Source organism: Rhea pennata, chromosome 7 (genome assembly GCF_028389875.1).
Source record: "Rhea pennata isolate bPtePen1 chromosome 7, bPtePen1.pri, whole genome shotgun sequence".
NCBI lineage: Eukaryota > Metazoa > Chordata > Aves > Rheiformes > Rheidae > Rhea > Rhea pennata.
This window is the reverse complement of record NC_084669.1, coordinates 18,630,813-18,649,748: the sequence shown is the minus strand read 5'-3', so window position 1 is coordinate 18,649,748 and position 18,936 is coordinate 18,630,813. Positions and strand designations below refer to the sequence as shown.

The 18,936-nt window shown below is 40.3% G+C and overlaps 1 protein-coding gene across 1 annotated transcript; it reads right to left on the bottom strand.

The window, feature by feature from the left end:
• Positions 1-822: 822 nt before the first annotated feature.
• Positions 823-18,466, bottom strand: LOC134142874 (D(1) dopamine receptor-like). Its single transcript, XM_062580435.1, is given in 8 exon segments — positions 823-936; positions 3,612-3,789; positions 4,738-4,923; positions 4,925-5,057; positions 5,060-5,647; positions 5,650-6,006; positions 6,009-6,109; positions 18,372-18,466. Coding segments are annotated over 8 exon segments (1,752 nt in total).
• Positions 18,467-18,936: the final 470 nt, after the last annotated feature.

The window sequence follows — 18,936 nt, the reverse complement described above, 5'->3', positions numbered from 1 at the left end:
TGGTTTCCTTTTGACTGAGTTTCTTTTGCCAGCTTTGCTTAATACTCAAAGGTGGAGAGATACGTTGTGGGAAGAGAGAGGGGAAGAATTTGAGTGGGAAGCTTTTCTCTGCAATACCTGCATGTTTGTGTGCATTTGTAAGGAGAAGGAAAGGTGGGGAAGATGGAAGATATTCCCTCCAGGTTAGATATATGGGCAGACTTCTAATCACAGGTGGGTTTGGGGAGAAAATCTAGTATTTTTAGTTTTAACTTATTAGGATTTTAGTAACGAGTTTCTCTGAGAATCTTTCTATTTTTTTGGTTGAATTGCAGAAATGTCCCAAGGTTTTATGTTTTCTCATGCTTGCAGTCTTATACTTGCAGTCTCTTCTAGTTCGCAGACTTAGCTTGTAGAGGCAGTGCTGAGTCTGTCACAAACTTCTTAAAAGTCAATAGCCTTCTCTAAAGCAAATCAGTTTGTGCATAATGCACAATAAAAGCCAATATAAATAAGATGAGAAACAGATAAGCAACAAAAACAGAGCAATAAACAAAAAATACAAAAACATAAGCACAATGTCAAAGATGTACATGCATTGTAGTTAATATTTTAAAAACATTACACAGAAAGCAAAATCAAGCTTCCCTAAAAACACTATATTTAAGTCCATCTTTCCTGTTCTCCCATGGCTTCCTGCTACATCTACAACGGTACTGCTTGTAACTGGTGGTACGTTTCTTCTTAAAACAACCCCCTGATATCTGGTTACAGAATTGTCACCTGAAATCTCTGCTAGTGGCTCTGCCATGCAGGAGTGCAGGAACTGGTGTTGGCCTTAGATCAAAGAGAGCTCTTGTCCTCTGCCTGCAGCATTTCCAGCCGCAGGAAGTTCTGCTGTCTCCCCTTAAGTCTTCCCTTCCTTGAAGAAAGCTGTTTACTTTTTAGCCCAATTCCCTAAGAAAAGAAGGCGTGCACATAGACATGCATATATCCATATCTGTCTACTCCTATGATTAACTTTTAAACCCACTGAATAATTTTAGAGAAATTCAACAGCAGGAGAAAGGTCTCAGGTGGATAAGCATTTCTACAGCCACCTAAGCAGGTACGGAGACCTTATCACTGCTTTCATGTGTGACCTAATACTGAGCAGGGCTGCAGCATGCGCAAGAGTTGTTAATTGACCACAGGAAGTTTGTATTCATTACAGTTTTGTAATAGAAAGAAACAGGAGTTGGGGCATGGGGGAACTAATTAGTTGAGAACTTTGTAAATTGGCAGAAGAAAAGAAAGTGGGAATTATTTGATTTAACAGAGAAGACATTTGGTATACATCATAAAGCCCTACAGTGTGTACCCTTCTAAAATGGAATGTGTTTTGATCACGTCTTGATGAAGATGTTTAGACATTGGCTAGTCAGAGTGTTTAGAAGTGGTATCTGTGAGTTTTGGCTGTTCTGACATCAAGGATATTTAAAAGCTATTTTTTTAGGTCATTGTGACATTAGTGATGTTATAAATGTGGAACTAATAGGCATGAACTGGTTTTAGTCAGTAAAATAGCTTGCATATATTGTGGTGAACATATAAAGAAGTATATAGATTTGGGGATCTGAGTTACAAGAAGCGTTAGAGGAAGAGCTCTTTGAAGATCTCCCTATAATAGGTTTACCATTTGTGATTCATTTTGTTCTACCAAGCCAAGGAAGCTGTGACCCAGAAATGGATAACAAAATGCTGGCAAAATTTTGCTTTGGAAAGCATTTCTTTTGAGTGATTGCAATGGTGTAAGGAGGAAAGAATTTTGCCTCTTAATTTCTGCTGTAGTAAATCTATGGTATTTTGTAATAATCTGAATGTATCTCATCAGACTGGAACCTAACAATATTAATTGAGCCTTTTATCTAATCTAACAAACACAGTAGCCTTACACATCATGAGAAAAATGTCAGAAATCAGTTAATCATTAGAAAATTGTTTTTAGGAAAATAGGTTTTGTTCATTTACTATTCACAGAACTGTTTGTTCTGTAGTCAGATTAATGTTCAGAAGCTTTATTTTCCTAAGAAGCTTGGGAAAATAAAAATACAGTATAATATATATTATTAAATCAACAATAGTAGAAGATGCCATTAACAGTCTGAAGGGCTATACAATGTAACTTTAATATGAGGTACCTTCAGTTACATGCCACTTAAAAGGAGTATAAACAATTTATAATATACAATTTCTAAAATTTATTGCAGCCTTGAGCATCACATTGCACAACAGATATTAAAACTTTAGAGTAGTTATGTTAACATCTGCACATCTGTAATGACCATTATAAATTAATTGCAAACACTTCTTTCCAGCATCACTTACAAAGTGTTATTTTAAAGAAGTGTCCATGTAGAAAGCTTTGGTCAAAGTTATTATTTTCTTCTTCTTTAAATAATTATCCTTTTTATTTTCAAGTACAGTCTGACCTGTTAGTGAACCTTATTTAAACTGTAGCCACAAGAACTGACACAGACAGCTTTTTTCATTCTTAACACAAATATAGTTCCGTAAGTCAAAGCCACCACCCATTTCTGATTACTTTTTAGAGAAAATTATTTACGTACAGTCATTGCTTAATTTCTGCAACCCACTCTGTCATTTGCTAAGTTTTGATTATTAGATCTATGAATCCTGAGCCAGACAGCTCCCATAGGCAGAGAAGCTAAACCTTTCCCTTCCGTTAATTAACAGCTTTGATCTCTAATAACAAGACTTTACACACGCCCCAAAAAAGCTGTTGTGAATATTAACTGTGTGTGGCCTTGACTGCCAGAACACTGCGTGCCCACATGCATGAAGAGGTGTGCGGGCAGGCAGAGGTAACCCTCTGCGGGACGGCGTGAGCTGAAGCTCTTGCAGCAGGGAGCGGAGTACAGCACTTCAGGACAGTGCTTTATCAAGTGTGTCAGTATCTCCCCAGGATGGGTTTTAGTGTGGAGGAGGAGAGGGTGAGATGAGATGTCTTTTATAGCTCTAGGATATAATTTTGGCTTTTTGGAGGAGATAAAAGATGCTGACACTCTTACCATAGGAGTTTCCTGTTTGTAAAAAATAAAGAAATATAGCAAGGAAAATCCTGTAGCAGATTAATATGGACACTTAAGCAGCTGAATCCATGCATGCTTCATATAACAAAACCTAGAAAATTGTCAAAGGGAATCAAAATGAAAAATATGGAACTTGTATATGTGTATTGATTTCAGGATTATTCTCTAGGTGAGACATCAAGCATATTGAATGATAGTTGTTAAAGCCTAACAAAAATTAATAATCACTAAGAGAAAGGCAGCTATCCAGATGTGTGTGAAGTTCTTATCTTTACACCCCTTTGCATGCAAAAGAATAGCTGAGGATGATCACATGCAAAAAAAAATTCAAACATTTTAACCTCCATGCTGCCTTAAGGAATCATGTCACAGTGAAGCAGGACTAGAAAGGATTTCAGATCATTATATTCTGCCCCCAAGAAAAGATTAGCAATGTCTGTGTCATTTCTGACAGATGTTTGGTAACATCTTAAAAACTTTCCCTGATGGAGACTTCGTAACCTCCCTAGGCAAGCTATTGCAGTGCTTAATTATCCTTACTCTTAGAAAGTTCGAATGTTTTACTTTGGTCTTTCTAACTTCAGTAAAGCCCATTGCTTCTTGTCCTGATAATCCTGGCCGTGGATAGAAGATTTCAGCCACAATCCCACTGTCCCTCAAGGATGCATTTCTGAGCAGTGCAGTGGTTAGCAATTCAGTGGACATCAAAGCAATTTTCCTATATGAATTAATACAGTAGAGGGAGAATGTGTCCAGGGACTTAAGAACTACACACAGTTTATGGACAGTATATATGGCAGAGGATGGAGAGGGAAGAGTAGGATCTCTGGGAGGAAATGCTGTTTGTTTAGCCATGCTTTTCAGTAGCTGGCTTTCTGGAATGGATCACGGTTCTGAAAAATTTCAGCTGCACGTCTATGAGACTGAATGCCCATGATAACTCTTTTAGTGTAGATGTTCTTGCTGCCTTTTTCTGAGCTGTTGCATTTTCATCATCATCATCATTCTCCTTTGAATGAATCAAGGTCAATTGACTCAATCATAGGTGAAGGACAGAAAAATGGGGTAGTGATGGCAGCTGGAGGAGCACAGTATTAAATAATCACAATAAGATGGTGATGTTTCTGTTGAACATTTTTGAAGAGACTGATCACTGATTCGGAGGTTTAAATCCAGATATTCAGCTTTGAAAATGTTATAGAACTAAAGCCAAACATAGAGCTTTAAGAGCAGAAGTGAGCAACTATATGATGTGAAACCATGAGGAAAAAAATGTATTTTTTAAGAGATGTAGCTGTATCTAAGATTAACTTATCTGCATGAGATGATATTATAGCATCTCAAACTGTGTGGGCTGTTTTTGTTTTGATCTAATTCATTCTCAAAAAAAAATCATAAAGCTGTTGATAGAAGAGTGGTGGATGAACAAATGCATGGGAAATGTGAATGAAAGCAAGGGGTGAAGGTGACAGTGGGAAGATATCAATTTGTAGTTGCTTTGCTTTTGGAATAGACTTTACATGCCTCTCACCTTCCAGGGTAAGAGCTGCCGGCTCTCGCCCCTCTAGGGTGAGACACTGTTTGCTGGGCAACAGGAGTATCCCATGTGGAAGCCAAGCAAATACTCCACTGTGGGACGGCTGTGTATGACAGCGGCATCACTTACCCCTTCAGAGTAGAGTGATGAGATCTTTCACCTATCTCTGCCTCCCAATCAAATGGCAAAGTGGCTGGCTCAGGAAGATACTTGAGGCTGCTGTTGGGAGCAGCCTCTCTATGAGGAGTCGCAGGCCTTTTCTCCACAGGCGGCTCCTTGCTGCTCCTTTCTCCCTGGAGGCTTGCGGTGTGTGGGCTGCACTCAGGCAGCCACGGCAGCAAGCGGCACTGAGGATGAGGCAGCTCCGTCCTTCTGACAGGCAGAATTGTGGTGATAAGGCTCCAGCTTGTTGCTGAAGTTGACCCTCTCCACAGTGGACCTGGCTGTGCACAGCAGAAGCACTGGCAGCCCAGCAGGCTGCTGAACGCCTTCCTGCAGTCTGTGTTGAAAGCATAGATCACCAGATTCACAGAGGAGTTGGCCCAGCCAAACCACACAAAGATGTTGAAGGCAGTTTGGCCAATGCAGGGTGACTGCCCTTCATCACTGCTCTTCAGCACAGGCTGGCAGAAAGGCAGCAGGCAGTTGAGCAGGAAGAAGGGCAGCAAGCAGCAAACGAAAACACCTGATATGGTGGAGAGGCTCTGCAGCACCTTGGTCTCCTTGCACAGGCAGCTCTGCGAGGAGGAGGCAGGCTGCTTGTCGATAGCCAGGCATTGCCCTCTTGCTTGCTCAAGGCTGAAAACGCTGTGGATCTGGGCCTGGGTGATTCGGTATGTGCAGGCATAGGTGATGATCATGATAGCCACAGGGATGTAGAAGCTGATAAGAGAGGAGGTGATAGCATAAGTGCAGTTCAGGCAGATGTCACAGCGGTGTGTCCCAGGCAGCCAGGACCCTGGAGGCCTCCTGTCCTGGGCTTTATGCCAGTGTAGCTGCACCGAGATGAAGGAGATGAGGATGGAGAGGGCCCAGGCCAGGCTATCAGGATGCAAGCCAGGCGCTGCGTCATCCTACACTTATAGTGAAAGGGGCTGGTGATGGCCCAGTACCGGTCCAGGCTAATGATGCAGAGATGAAGGATGGAGGTCGTGGAGCACCTAGTGTCGAAGGCCACACAGGTGTCACAAAAGCGGCTGCCAAAGAGCGATGAGCCACCGGCCACCTTGGTGACTGCCTTCCAGGGCATCACCAGCAGGGCCACGAGCAGGTCGGAGACAGCCAGTGACAGCACGAGCCAGTTGGTGACCTTGGCGCACAGGTGGCAGAAGCACAGGACAGCCAGGCACACCAGTGCCTTCCCCAGCACTGTGCTCAGCACCAGGGCACCCAGCAGGCTCCTGTGAGCACCCACAGGGCCTGCGGGCTCCCCACTGCCACGGCTGCCACCTCTGTCGGGTACGGTGCCTGCTGCTCGCTACACTGCCGCCATCGTGCGGGACTGGGCAAGACAATTTACAGTTGTATCACATCTGGATATTAGAAGACGTCTTTTCATTAAAACACATTTTGCTCTTTTTTATTATTATTTTTAATTGAAAACCTGTTTTACAAAAGCAAACCCATAGAAACCAGAGGCATCTCTCCTTCATTATATTTTGGCAGAAGACAGTTTCTGCATTTCCTCAGACAGCACCCAAAAGCTGTGTATGTGTATGCCAAAGATGTTTTCTCATGTATTTCAGTACTCTCCTGTTTGCATTTATAATTACATGTGTGTTATTTATAACATTATAAATGTGCCCTTCATACATTTACAGCCTATATTCAATAAAATATCCTAATGCAAATAGGGTATAATCCTTTATTTTGAAAGAATTTGTATGGTAATCCTGTCATTGAAAAAATAGTGACTGGCATGTTAGTGGAAAAGACCAGCTCATATAATTTAATTAATATGGTAAAAAAGTAATTTTCTTTTAGATGAGGTGTTTTATATTTTCTATTCTACTTGCTAATTAAAATTACTTTATCCACTAGTGCCACTCTAAATAATGTTTAAGCTGGTAATTATCTGATTTCCATCATACTGTTATGACATTCTTGATGATTAGAACAGAGACTGAAATTAAAAAAATAAATTTAGAACAGTAAAGCTGGCAGCTTATCCTGTAAAAATCAATATATTTAAGATAAGCCATCTTGCATTAGTTCATAACAGATTGTTAATATTTAGTCATGTTTTATAAGAGTCTAGTTTCTTTGCACCTTCGTAGCCACCGTCTTCACAATGAAGCCCATTATGTTATCCCTGATACCATCCAGGAAACTGGAATACATTTCTTGTTAATATGTTTGACTATAAAACTGGCTCATAATTCAAACAATTTATCTACAGTCTTCTCTGATAAAATATTATACTTTTCTTATAGAAGAAGTAACTGTTAAAATAATATAGACTGTAAAATAAGAACCTGCTCCACACCTCGTCTTACTTGCAAACATACCTGCATGGATTTTACCGATATTGCAAACCGTAGTGGCTCTCTGACCTTCATTGCAATAGTAAGAAAAGAGTAAATCTTAGTCTGTAAAACCTATCCACACACTTGCACATCTGCTAGTTTTACTCAAATGTATTTGTTCCTATTTAACAATAAATAAAATGGGCTAAGAACAGACTATTCTTGTAAAGAATAGACAGCAGAGAGAGTTCAGGCAGTGTAGTACTGAAGGGGAAACAGCAATGCTTCTGCATACTCAGCAGTGGTCTGTAGCAGACAGTAGCTAGTGTTATAATAAAAACAACTGTTTTGAGTGTCTCTGTGTAGCTCTAGTTGGCCAAAGTCAAATCTGACTAAGAGGTAGAGATCTCAAAGAGTTGAATTTCTTACAGTTATAATTAAAATAAGCATCTCTGTTGTTTTCTTAAGCAATAGCCAGCACTAATGTAAAGATTCTGTCTCCTTTACCATGCCCTTATTTGGGTATTTTTACTAGTTTTGTCATTTTATGGAAGTCTGCCATTTCAAATTGAATTAATTTGATTAACATGTAAATACTGTAAATAATATACACTGTCAATAACAAAAGAGTACATAAAATACATAAGTGATAAACTGTTTTTTAAATAACAGATAGATTTTTAAAAAGCTTTAAAAACGTTTATAATCAATATATGGAAAATAAAGCAGGTTAGGAGGTCCAATCAACTGTCACTTGTATTACGACTTCAATACAAGCAGCATGAAAGAAAATAGCATTAAATTCAAAAGGATTTGTTTTTCAAAGCAACATTTCTTAATTGTACAATTAAGCTGAGCTATCTTATTTTATATTTCTATTTAATCTTTTCTGTTATCAATGAATGTACGAAAAGAAATTTAAGATTTCTAGATTCTAGATTTATAGATTTCACTCAGAACCTTCAAAGGCAAGTACCTTTAATGAGTTGTTAATATGCTCCATTCAAGTGACCTAGGGCAGGGATGAAAGGCTTAGCAGGAGCTTTAGACTCAGCCCGAGAGCGGAGCGTGCTGTGGGGAGATGCTGGGGCAGCTGCAGTGGTGCTCTGCATGCCCCCTGCAAAAGAAGTCCACCAGGCACAAGGTGTGGGGAGAAGCTGCAGCTCTGCTTTATCGCCACCCCATGTAGGCACCTGCACATCGGGCAAGCAGCAGGAGAGGCCCCACTAGTGCACCTTTCACACCTGCGCTTGACGTGAGCTGCAGGAAAGGAGGAGAAAGTTCCCTTGCCATCTCCTTCTGTAGAGTGTCCTTGTGTAACGGCCAGATACACAGTAGACCAACTATTTTGCCCTGATGACAAACTAAGGATAACCAGCTAGAAAAACTGCTGAAGCCTAAAGAGAACACAAGCCACATTAGCAGTGTTGGCACAGGCTGCCTGAGAGAGTGTTCTTCTCTGGTATGATCTTTAGAGCCATCCTCTAGCAGCCCTAAAACATGACAGTAAGTTGAAACACCTCCCAGGTTGACCACAGTGCTGTTGAGTTTATACAGGCTTCTGACACAGCCCATAACTGAGGAGGCAAAAAGATGGGTTTAGTGCAATCTTTATCCTCTCCCATCTGAGCTGCACTTTTTGAGTTCCACGATGCAAAAGCTAGCCCTATCTCTGTTAAAGTGATGTGTCCAGCTTGTAGGGTGTTTTGTGACAGTGGCTGCCTCTTCTCAGAGAGGCAGGGTAAAGTAAACAGCTTCTTGATTTTTCTTTTTAAAGACAAATGCAAAATACATTTCATTGCTACAGTGATCAGCACCTAAACTGTTTTAACCAGTGCTTAATCAAGATAAATGATATCAATAAAATAATAATGGGGAAAAATGGTCTATATTAAAGTGTTGCCTGTTTCAAAATGTTACCTCCTTATGTTTTAGCATAGAAATGTTTCATTGACTATTCTTGCATTTAAAATTAAAATTAAAAAATGCAACCCATCATGTGTTTCCAATAGAGGGCACACACAGCACTTTGCAAAATGAAAAAATTTTGAAATCTGCTCTATACCAGCTGACATGTGGCGGATTTAATGCCAAATCATATTCAGATTCTTATAGAAACTGATCATTTGTGCTCCGCTTCAGACACAAAATTATGTGCTAGGTTAGGAATATATCTCTTTTGCTTGCATTATAAAGTGCAAATCTTAATTATTCAGAAAATCAGTGAGAGTTTTCCTTGCTTTTCTGCTGATGTCTCCATGATGTGTGAAGCAGTATTTTGAGAAAAGATGCATAAGTTTTTTGGAGGCTAAAAATGGACTTTCTGTCTATATGGGACAGTACCTAGACCTCAGCATTAGGAAGCAAAATTTAATCTGTACTCAGAATCATTTACTTTAAAGTATTTCAGATGGACACTACATTGCTTTTTATTTTGGTTTGTGTTTTCGCTATTTAGAGATTTAATGATTCAGTGACTGTTAGCAACCTGGAAACTTTCTAGCACCTAGCAGATGTGATACATGATAGCCACTGAATTACAGTGTTCCACAAGTATCCGTTCAATCTCTAGTCTTCATAAAAATCTGCGTGCAGCCACCAATAGGACTGGTTGATTGGCATGGTCAGACAGCATAGAGGTGATGCACAATTCTTCCTGTCCTGATGCCATGACCATGCCACTGCCACCAGGAAGGCTTGGAGCTTGGATGACCTGAACAATTAGGTGCAGTAGAATATAAGCAAGATGGAAGTGATGCTGGAAGGCAGGTAAAAGCCTTCTGAAGGCTTCACAACCATGTATTCATTCTTCTTTCTTTGAAGATCCCACATCCCTACAATCTATCCGACATATATTTTAGAAGAACCTTTGGATACCTGATAAATTCTCATTTGACAGCACAAACTTGCTATTATCTAGGCTAGGTGGCTATTCCGTAATGGCAGGCAGTGGCAAGCCTAACTTACTCACTTTTTGCAAGCTCATGGCTGGACTATAGCAGTGTAAGGTACAAGACATGAATCATCAGTGTATAAGGACACTCACAGACATGAGGACACAACAGATGAGGCCTCCACCACCTACTCCTGCTACCTCAGAATCTGGTTCAGATTTGAGTTCTTGTTCTCTGTCTTCAAGGCCTTCCCAGATGCTGTGTGTGTGTAAAAAACAGATAAAATCACAATTCACAGTAAAGATCATGGTTAATAACTATTTGAGAGGTGTCTGTTCAGACAAAATTCATGCTGCAGGAGTCACTTGTTTGCAGTCATATCCCCAGAAGTTTGAGAGCTTCACACACCCTGCCACTTAGTGCTCTGTGTTCCTTCTTTAGCAAAAGTCGAGCAAAACAGTGTTTGAACACAAACCAAATAAACAAAAATACTTTCCTGCAGTATGTGCTTCTTTCCCTGTGGGAGAACATGACAAATATTAGTTGTTTTGGGTACATCGTGATTGTTCTATGATAGATACTTCCCACAAGACACTCCAACTGTCTGGACAGGGGACCAGGTCCCTTCTAGTCTTTCTCTTTGTTTTCCTTCTGTGGAAACCATTGCATGGACAAAGGGAGCCATGGTGCATGGTTAACTTTTAATATTGAGTCAGCATAAAATGAGTTACAGCCCTGGAACTGGGAAATGAGACATGCGCCACTGGCCCACAGTTTCAACAGAGCCATTACCTAAGGCTACATGTGTTTAGCCACTACTGAATGCAGTGCTGGATTTGGATACCACAGTGATGAGCATAGTATAGGAACCTGTACAGAACAGCTCAGCAGCACAAGCTTTCAGTGGTGTCTGGAAAATAGCTCAGGATGTGTGCAGGATGCAATCCTGGTAAACTAGGAAGTGACATTTCTCCATATTATTATTATTATTCGTCATTTTGCTCATTCCTGGCCATCAATGGTGTCAAATGTGGCATGCTAGATTTTATAAACAGGCAAACATTTTGTAATAAATGAGTAATGAATGAAAACTTAACAAATATTCTTAGTAAATAATACATGTTAAAAATTTCTCCTCTTTATGCATTGCCTGTGATATTAGCACAAGTTGTACTGGTTGTGCCTGGCTGCAGCATTTCCTAAGGGACTGTCCGCCAGCTTAGCACAGCCTAAACACAGAGCAGTAAACTGAACCTTACCCTTTCCAACCACTCCCTGTTATTCTGTTTATCCAAGTTCTATGCTGATCATATCTCAAGAAATTAGTTTATAATAAAATTCAGTTAAAAAAAAATAATCTGCAAGTAGTTCTAAGCCCAGTCCTGTCCCCACTGAATATGTGATCAAAGACTGGTCCAAATTTTATCTGTTTTACCTAGAGGACTTCTCTTGCCACTGATTTTAGTGGGCAGAATTCCAAAGTGCCCATGCCCTGATTTGCAGTCTCTGTACACATTTTGCAGCTGTTCTGTACAGGTATAAATAACAATTGTAGGTTCAGGGCAGGTTCAGGAATCAAACTAATTAGATGATTATTCCTAACAAGTTAATATGGACCTAGCTTATGAAGCAGAGGCCTGTGTTTGGAGAGTGCAAAGCCAGACTCCTGTTTTTTAACCTTCCAGAGCACATTACAATACAAATTTTAAAAAGAAAAACAAAGCTAATATGACTTGGTAGAAAAATAAAAGTGGAAAATCCCTACAATCCATAACTTTTGTTTTTTTAACTGCTTACATCTTATCAGCTACAACACTGATTTTACTAGCAATTTTAGTGACATAGCAAGTAAACAGAGCACAAGACTGAGACAGGAATTTGTGATGATGTAATAACCATGGAGGAGAACTAGCAACTCTTTTCAGCTGCATAGTAGCTTTAGAAAAATAAAAATCTTATAAAACACTCCCATTGTCTATGGCAATCAATATTGGTAGGAAAAGCGCAAAGCAGAGTCCATGCATCTGAATTAGCTCCCACAAAAACATTTACTGAGGTAATCTAAGGCTTATGCTGAGATCCTGCCTGGAAACAAGAAATTCATGATACTGAATATACATAATTCAAAATGGCTCTAGTAAGCTAAGTAAAGGAAAAGCTACTTTGCCAACTTTACTGTTTTTCAGTCTTAAAACAGAAAGAAACCCTTAGTTGGAGAAAAACTGGCCAAAGTGTTCCCAGGCAAGGAAAAAAAAGCAATCAGATCTCTGCTTTGATCCAATGACTCCTCTTTCGTCTTTGTATCTCAAAAATATCCTCTAACCCTTCACTAACAACACAGGAGTATGTGAGTGAATGAGGATGCCAGCCTGAGAAATGTGCGATCCTGCACTGTCCCCTTTCCCTCATCTGTTTCCTTTCTTCTTCTTTATCTTCATCTTTGTCTTCTCTCAGCTTGCATCTGTTCCTTTTGGGTGGATCCGAAAGGGTGGATAAAAACAAAAAGAAAGTGCGAGTTGCCAGTGCCTGTGAATACAACATGAGGTTTTTGGCACACAGATGGACAGAGCCTGTGGATTAGGTAAGTGTCTAACTGATTAGCTGGGTAGAAAGAGGAAAATAAAAGCCTTTTGGATCCTAGCAGAAGCAGAAATTATTTTCTTTCATTTTTCTCCTCTGTTATGAACCACTGTAATTACATTTCTGTTTTGGATTTGTTAATAAATACTTCAATTTGTTTTTGTCTTAACCTGGCTGAAGGTAAGGGTGATTTCCAGGTAACTGACTCAATCCCTATGTGTTTGGTGACCTTTATAACAGGAATATTGTGATATGCTAACAGTCTCTAGCTTTTCAGTATGTTGCTGATGATACACAGAGGGGAAGAGAGTAAGTCTCTACATAGATACACTGGCCAGTCTAGGAGCAGGTAGCATGGAGGTTACATGGAAGAAGTGACTATGTGACTATCATACCCTGAAAAGCTTTCCAGTGAGGTTTTGACACTGTGTTTGAACCACAGAAAGCGTAAGAATACACTAGCAAAGCACAACAGGCTGAATTGTCTTAATACAAGCATATAACGTGTTTTATCCAGGAGCAATGTAATTTAATTCTAGAACTGCAGCACAGCAGAGAATGTTACGCAGAGAAGCTTATGGCATGTGGGAGTCTGCCAAACATAATGGCTCTGAGCTGCTTAATTAATTGTTAGAGCGTAATGAGATCTTGGCCAAAAGGAATTGTATTAGAAGTGCAAATTGTTATTAGTGGGGTGTAAAGATGTTCTTGCCAAAGTAGCATTTCCAAAGAAACTAGAGCCTCTGGAATGAAATGCCAAAGAGCACAACTGTATTGCAAATAGAAGAATATCCGAGGTTTGGGGAGCCCTAGGGTACAGTTGTTCATATATATTGATTTGAGGAAGACATTCCATATTTTAATTACAGAAGTAATGGAACAGCACAGGGAAAGCAACAGCAACATATTGGTTATGTTTATAACCAATAAATGTGTATTTATTGTCACTGTTCAGCAAAAGAGGTAAGATAGTATCTGAGGCCTTGCTATGCTGTTCATATGAAGAGAAACTAGTAACTAGAAACTAGAAACTGGCATATTTTTGTACAGTTTTGTTGTTGTTGTTTTTTAGAGTAGTGTTGTTTCTCAGCTCTTGGGAACAAATTACAAATTGGCAGTTTCCTTGTTCATAATTTCCAGAACTGCAGAGAATATCTAATTTGTTGGCTGCAGATAGGAATTGGAGATGAGCACAGGAACTTGCTTAAAAGCATAAAAATGGTCATCCTAGTTCAGACCAAGGATCCGTTTAGTCTCATACCCTGTCTCTAAGCCTGATCTAGAGGCTGCGTCTCCCTCACTACCGCTGTGAAAATGTCTGAGTCTCTAAAGAAGTGTGAGCACCTGCTCAAGCTCAGTAATCAGTGCCTCCACTTTGAAATGACAGATGAGAGCCCTTGAAAGCCCTCTGAGCAGTGGCACTTCCAGACTCACTGTGCCTTACTGAATCTCTCAGCAATTACTTGTCCAGGTTCTCCTTGAATCTGTGTAAAAGTCTTGCATCCACAGCATCTTTTGGCAGGAGTTGTCAGTTTGGTGGGGAAATCAGATCATCACATTCTGCATTTCAGTGGTAGATTTTTGTTCCTGATAAATACCTTGAGATTTTCTTAGTATTGCCAGTAGCATTGTCTAAGTCCAATTCTGCAGGCACCAGACACCAAAGAATGAAGACTCCAAAACTATGTATTTTTAGACTGCTCACAGTATACTTGTCATAAAGGTTTGCAGGATTGGATCCTTTGCATGTGTATACAACCTCCTTGAAAACAATTGCCTGACTTACATTTTTGCAGCATATTCCTTATCCCTTATGCCTGGGAGTTAAAATTGTCTGTATTGCTAAAATCCCTAACTGGATGTAAATCAAAATGGAAACCAGAATGACAACTAGTGATCCCACTGAAATGTGTTAATTATATCAGAAATGTGTGACATTTCATAAGTGTTCAGACCTTGAAAGGGTGCAGTTATAGGCAGGGGCTACTCCTAATGAGACGCTGTACTGAAAGGTCAGCTGTCAAAAACAGTCATGAATGCAGATAGATCTAGTTCTCTGTTGCCTATGTATTTATTTAACAACCAAGAAGTTTGCTTCTCTCAGACATCAAGACTGGATCACTGCAGTACACCAGAAATCTTTGGAACATGGGATAATGTTGCAGTTAGTGCAGACCTTAAGTAAGCAGTATAGAAAAGCCTAGTTTGTTCCTTATATGATATTTTAATCATCAACTCTTTGCAGCAAAGTCTACATGATTTACTTGTACACTGTCTCACTCAATGAAGGCTTGCCTAGCTCATATTTGTGCATGCTCCTTGTAACATAAAAAAATGAATAAGGTGAAGATCAGATACTTCCTTTTATCTTTCAGAGACTAAAAGTGAGGAGAAGCTTAGCCAGATTCCTTATGCTTAGCTCCTATTTCATATATATCTTCTTGCTATCTTGCCCCAACAGGCAGAGCAGTTTCAGAGCTGACAGCTTTCTCAGGTGTAGAAAAGATACTAATCTTTTTGTCAAGCAGAACACCTGGACTATCATCTTCTCCATAGTGGAGATATTTTATAAATTGAGCTAGAAGCTTTGTTACTGCAGAAATGTTTTCAGCAAAGTAAAAAAAACTCAGCTTCATGTTTATTTCATGTGACTCACACTTTCTTTATACAATCTTATTTGGTAAAGTTATCTCCTTCATAAGGGTCACCTTAGAGAGTCAGGAGCACACAGGTTCCTACTACAGCAAATCACCCTAAGCAGTTTCAGGACAATACTAAACCGCTGCATAAACTACTCAGAATATTCAACGAAGCAGCTATTTTCTTTTTACCAATAAATGAAACCATTTATTATGCAAATATTGCTAAAACACTGGATACTAAGGATTTTGCTGCCAAATCAGAACTACAGAATAAATAAGGTCATTTTTAACAATAGTGAGCAACAGCACAGTTACAGTTTAGTGTGTCTAGGGTAGAATTCCATATTGTAATTTCTTCAATGTCAAGGTGAGCGTAAGAGATTCATACTTCGGCCAGTCATTCTCAACCTCCAGCTATAGTTTAACCCTCTTTTATCTGCAGAGATTCAGCTGTTTGGGGGCCTTGTGCTAAAATGAATTGGTGAAATGATCTAGGATTTTAATTTTCTGAACTAGATCATTTCATTCATCTATTGCAGTAATTGTAACATGGAATTGCACTTCTACGAGGCTCAAAATGTAAGTGTTCCTTCACACCTCGTCCTTATTACACTTTCTGCAACTTCCCAGATTTTATAGCCACTTACATGCTGTTTAATCTCTACTTCTTCCTTGTGGATTGCTGATGACCCTTCACAGACTAGATTACCTGCTCCCCCTGCTCTGCCAAGCCAAAATGTGCTCCTAACATGAAATTTAGCTGCCCAGAGGCGCATGCACATTTCTCTGAATTATTGCCTTGGCTTTCAGATACTTGGCTCAAGGCTGTTTCATAATCAGTTACAGGGAAACTGTATAATATATGTTGCTATTAACCACATCTTTAATATTTTAGCTAATAAAACAGAAAGACAACAAAGCTCCTCCATCAAATAGTGACTAGATTTTACACTTTATATAGCATTTTCCATCTTTAAGAAAGATAATAGAAATAATGATAGCTATTCAGCAGTAAAAAACTGAGGCACTAAAGATGAAGTAGGTTGCCTGCAGTCATATAGTAACTTAGTAGAAAATAAGAATAAAGCTTCTGTCTTCTGACCATGTAACCAGATCATGTAGCAGGTATACCTCAAACCTGAGCATTTTTTGAAAAGCCAGTAAGAATTTAAAAAAACCCTCATTTACTTCTGAACTCTATCCTACAGGAGTGATTTAAAATACACACTGTTATCCTGGGAATCTGTCTTAAAAAAATATAAATTAATCTACCTGTCTAGCAAGTCTTAGACTTGGAAATATATGCAAATGCAGTGACTCAAATGGTTATATTTTGTGCAAAACAACCTGCTATCCTTTGGAATCCCTAGCATAATTTTCAACTATCCCAGTTGCACTGACTATGTTAATCCTAAGCCAATCTTATGTGACAATTTCAGAGTCATTCTTTGTTTTTGTTAGCTTGTTTTAACATCTCATACTGTTAGGCAGACTCCACATTAAAATCTTGGTTTACATAAGCTTAATTAAATCGTAACAGTCCCTTCAAGAGTGAAGCTGCCATACAGCTTCACAATTACAAAGTGAATGCTTCACTGAAAATGTGCACAATACATTTTATGGAATTATAGGTATTTCTTAAACCTAAAATCCCCTCTAATAAAGGGAGATATCTCTCTCACGTTTTGTCAGGGTGCAGAATGAGCTCCTAGGTAATTTATACTCTCTCCATGGATTCTCATGGATCCACCCCTTCCTTACTTGCTTGAAAGACATAAACTGCTGCTGTATTTCCACTTGCTTGCAAGACATAAACTGCTGCTGTGTTTCCACGACATTTCCCTTTATAGCACATTAGCCAGGATAAGAAGGAATATATAAAGTGAGATCACTGCTGATCCCCTGTTACAGTTTAGGAAGTCTCCAATTTAAGATGGGTATAATAAGTTTCATAGTTGTTTTATTACTTTTGAACAACAGTACCCTCTCTGTGGCTATCAACCAGTCAGGTGCTGCTTGGGATGTTCTGCTTGGTCATCAGTTTGATGGCACAAGCTGCACAGTCTCCTTGCACAGAGTATAGAACACCTGAGGTAGGCTCATTTGGGAGACCCCCATGTATCTGAGATGATCCTGACCACAATGTACCATTTAATATATAATTAAATAAAAAATATTTAATATAATTACCATTATAATTACACCAGAAAGGCTGGCAAAGAGCATAATTAGCCCATCATTGCTACAGGCTTGCTTTAACTGAAGTAGCCTTCAGAGTACTCCCATAAACAGTTCAGCTGGTATATCCAAAGGATAGGTAACCTTGGCATTTTGGGACTTTTCCTAAGCAGCTGAGGCCAATAGGTCTTTTATTTGCCACAGCTGTAGCTGGATGAGGCTGCATGTCTGCTATCAAGGTGACAGCAAGACAAAACAAAACAAAACAATCTAATTCCAGTTCTTCTCCAACCTCTGAGATCCCAAGTATTTGCTAATTATTCTAGTCTGAAAATCTGATCTCACATGTAAAACATTGTGTTGTATGCCAGAGCTCAGAAGTATGATGAGAAAGAAAAGCATCACAAACTTGTTTATTTATTTATTTACTGAAATTAGGTCAAGTAGGCCTTATATTGTAAATTCCTAACAATAAGTCATAGCACAAGGAAATACATTGACTTTTTTGTGAGGTTTTCCAGTTTAAAACTTTTTCTAAAATGCCCATGAATAGATAAAAGCTTTAAAAGAGGACACCTCTTCCTCTTCCCCAATTCCCATTTTGTGGAAGGCCTCCTCCAAGCTGGGTGTGCTCCACCTGTCTGCCTTTAAAATCAAGGACTTCCATCGAGCTGCAGGACACTTGAAGGTGGATTTCCTAAATGGAGGATTCTTCTGGCCAAGGATTTCTAAAAGAACTGTACTTTCCCAGTTATCAACTGTGAGTACTTATGCTAGTAATATGAAAGTAACCGGTTAGGCTTGGGGCCACCTTGGGTGGAAGAGTGGCAGCCCACAAAACCTTGCAAGGTTCCTATCTTGTTACAGCTGCTCTAGGGACTTGAGGCCTTTTTGGTTTGCCTGTGAGTTTTTGTCGTGTTTCCCCCTGGAAATAAGGGAGTAAAATAACTTGTTCTTCTTCTTGCCTGAGCCAAGTGGTAGGAAACACAGTCACTGATTCCCACCTTCCCATGTCTGCTCCAGCTACCTCCCGGCTCTTAACGGGAACAGCTTTGAAATCCCATTGCTGCTGCGCAGAGGATTCGCCCTGAGGCTTCATGGCACCTAACCTCTTTTTCTCTCTACCGTCTCCCCAACTCCAAGTGCATCTTGTCTATCTTCAGAAAACATAAATAAATAAACACGGGGAGGCAGCCCTAGACAGAGCGAGGCGCCCCCCCCCCGCAACCGTTGGTGCCGACCGTTGGGCCGGGGCGGCTCCCAGGCGAATGAGGGCGGGGCGGAGCAGCCCCCCCCCCCCCTCCGCCCCGGAGCGGCCGCGACGCTCCCCGCGCGTCTCCGCCGGCTCTCGCCTCCCTTCGGGTTCCCGGCCTTGGCGTCCGCGCCTTCCCCGCCCGCTTCTCCTTCCCTTTGCCAGACCCGAGCTGTCTTGCCGCCATCCGGTGCGTGGCGCCGCCGCCCCCTGCGAGAGGGGCCGCCCCCGCCGCCTGCCCGCCGCCGCTGCGGTGTGCCGGCTGCGGCCGTGCTCTGCGCTGCGGGTGCTGCTCTGCACTCGCCTCCCCGATACCC